The 2,594-nt window shown below is 48.8% G+C and overlaps 1 protein-coding gene across 1 annotated transcript; it reads right to left on the bottom strand.

Annotated features, from left to right (window-relative positions):
- Window positions 1–903: 903 nt before the first annotated feature.
- On the bottom strand, window positions 904–1,959 carry LOC124722524. Its single transcript, XM_047247674.1, has one exon. The coding sequence runs from the start codon at window positions 1,957–1,959 to the stop codon at window positions 904–906; it is 1,056 nt and encodes a 351-aa protein (XP_047103630.1).
- Window positions 1,960–2,594: the final 635 nt, after the last annotated feature.

Raw genomic sequence — 2,594 nt, 5'->3', positions numbered from 1 at the left:
TGTCCCCCGGTAGATGAAATACATCTCCGTAGTCCGTGCAGACCTCTGCTAGAGCGCTCTTTTCTTCGACGTTCAAATGATCCATTCTGAGTTGCCTTCGCAACACACTAGCACGACTTTCCGTCTTACCTACTGCCTCAGTGCTACATTTTACCTCGCGTACTTTCGCTATTCTTTCTAACTCTTCCGTTATTAATCTGACATTTCCTAGTCGAACTCTGTCCTCTGACACGCTCAATGCACTTACTATGCATTTCCCATTTCGCACTTTTACTAAGGACTCAGGTACATGCACCCCTTGTGCAATCTCCTCCCTCGGTATGACCATTTCTCTTTCGATTCCCCGTGGTACCTTTTCGTCCACTTTCAACAACATTATTCTTTCTTCCCGGGGCCCTATCTCCCCGCCTATTTCTGAATCTGCTTCTATCTCTTGTCCCTTTGGTTCTTCCTCTACTACTAAGGGTATATCTCGCCCTTTTAGTCTTATTACTTTACCCGCATAGTCCAGCTTGACTCTATGCTGTGTTAAGAAATTTCTCCCTATCAATCCCTCGTACGGAATGTCTAGACCTCTACCGTACACGTGAAATTTCTGTCTCACCTTTTCAGATCCGTCTATACTTAAGTTTATTTGTACCGTGCCTATTGTGCTAACGGCTTCACTCGTTACACCTTTTAACCGAAGCTTTTCTGTTTCATTGATTCCAAGCATACTCTTTACCGGAATACTCGTCCTCTTTAGCAAACATAATTGTGCTCCTGTGTCTATTAGTAACTTTAAATACTTCTTTAGTTCTACGCAGTACAATACGACCACGTCGTTTTCTGTTGCACAGTCGATTACCCTCACTGTGGGTTTACCTATCGCAACAAGGCCCGACTGCGCGGCCTTGCCGCCTCTTAGTTTCCCTGTACCACCTTTCCTGTTTTACTCGATACTGCCACCCTGCCTTCTCTCCAGGCGTGCCAGGGCCCTTCGTGGCAATCCTTCGCGTAGTGGCCCTGCCGCTTACACTTAAAGCACGCAACATCTTTTACTCTTGTGCACGGAACTCCGCAGTTCCCTGGTAAATTACACTGTGGACATCTCCACTCTCGTAACCCTCCATCGGTTTCTCTGTGATTCCCTCTGAATTCCCTTACATCTATCGGGTGAACTTTCCTTAACCGCACCCTGCATTCCATGTCTGTGTGTCCCGGCTTGTCACACCCATAGCAAAAGTTTGTAAATTCTTTACCCATCATGGCTCGTACTCTATGCTCTGGCCTGCTTTTCCTACACTTGCTGGCTATGTGACCCCTCAGCCCACAATTGAAACATTTCAACTCTTTACTTTCTCTCATGTTTTTTACAGCTTCTTTATTTCGAGTGTACGTTACCCTCGGGGCTAGTCCCCGCTCTTTCATGGACAATATCGCACTCTCTTCCTGCAGTACCAACTCCACTGCTGCTGCCAACGTAATTTCATCGCCTCTGCTTCTCACTATTGTTTGTATTCTATCATTACTTAAACCCTGTATAAAGCACGCTCTTCCTAAGGAATCAACTAGTTCTATTGCACCTCTCAAGTTTTCTCTGGCCGTAACTCTGTTTACCGCTTCGCGAAAGTCTCTCTGCATTTCATCAATTCTGCTTGCCCACATTGCTATCGGTTCCCCTTGTCCCTGTCTGGCTTGGAAAATTTTACATGCGTAGTAGTCTATAGTACGCTTATTGGCATAATTTTCCTCTAAAACGCGTTTCACCTCTTGCCACGTACCTCTGCGTTCACGCACCTGCAATCTCGACCTGACCTCACCGGTTATCTTTGCTTTAACGAACTTCAATAATCTTTCGTGTTCCTCAGGCTTTACTAATTCAAAAGCTGCATCTACATTTTCGATAAATTCTCTTAAATCCTTCTTGTTCCCTTCGAACACTTTCGACACAATACATAGGGCCTCCTTTACTGACATCTTACCACTAGTGGAGGATAACGCAACTTCATTAGTTAGGGGCATCTTAACTAAGTTAACACTTTACACAACAAAATACAATATTCTTAATACAGTTTTACAAGTACCGCTTCTCTTGTGGTGCGCCGTCTGCTCTGTTGGCTCGCGTCGTCCTGCGCTGCTTCGCGCCCTCTTTGTGCCCGCGCTGTCCCGCGCTGCTCCGCGCTCTCTTTGTGCCCGCGCTGTCCGCGCTGTTCCGCGCTGCTCCGCGCTGTCTCTGCGCCCGCGCTGTCCCGCGCTGCTGCGATGCGCCGGCCGCCGCTCTGCTGGGCTGTGCCGACCCCGTCGCTCTCCTCGGTTGCCGCTGCTACGGCTGCAGCCGCTTCTGCTGCTGCTCGGCCCGGACCCTCGGACTCGAACGCTGGCTGTTTAGGCACCTCTGTGCCTCGTCGCTCCGCGTCGCGCTGCCGCTGTCCTGCGTCGCCCTGCACCCGCGAGGACTACCTTTCTGGACTGGTGCTACTAATGCTGAAAGTTGCGAGTCGCCACAACTTCCTGCCAATTGCCACAGTCGCTGTAGCAAAATCTAATGTCTCCTGGAGGTAGGAGCCTATGCGCCTTTGTGATAACCCCACACCTGGCACCAAAAAGTTTTT

The sequence above is a fragment of the Schistocerca piceifrons genome, chromosome X (assembly GCF_021461385.2).
Source record: "Schistocerca piceifrons isolate TAMUIC-IGC-003096 chromosome X, iqSchPice1.1, whole genome shotgun sequence".
In the NCBI taxonomy this organism is placed as follows: domain Eukaryota; kingdom Metazoa; phylum Arthropoda; class Insecta; order Orthoptera; family Acrididae; genus Schistocerca; species Schistocerca piceifrons.
The sequence above is the reverse complement of the archived record's forward strand: the minus strand, read 5'-3'. Positions and strand labels throughout refer to the sequence as shown.

Bases quoted from the DNA above. Each gene is read 5' to 3' on its own strand.
- LOC124722524 (XM_047247674.1), bottom strand. From the start codon at position 1,959: ATGTCAGTAAAGGAGGCCCTATGTATTGTGTCGAAAGTGTTCGAAGGG.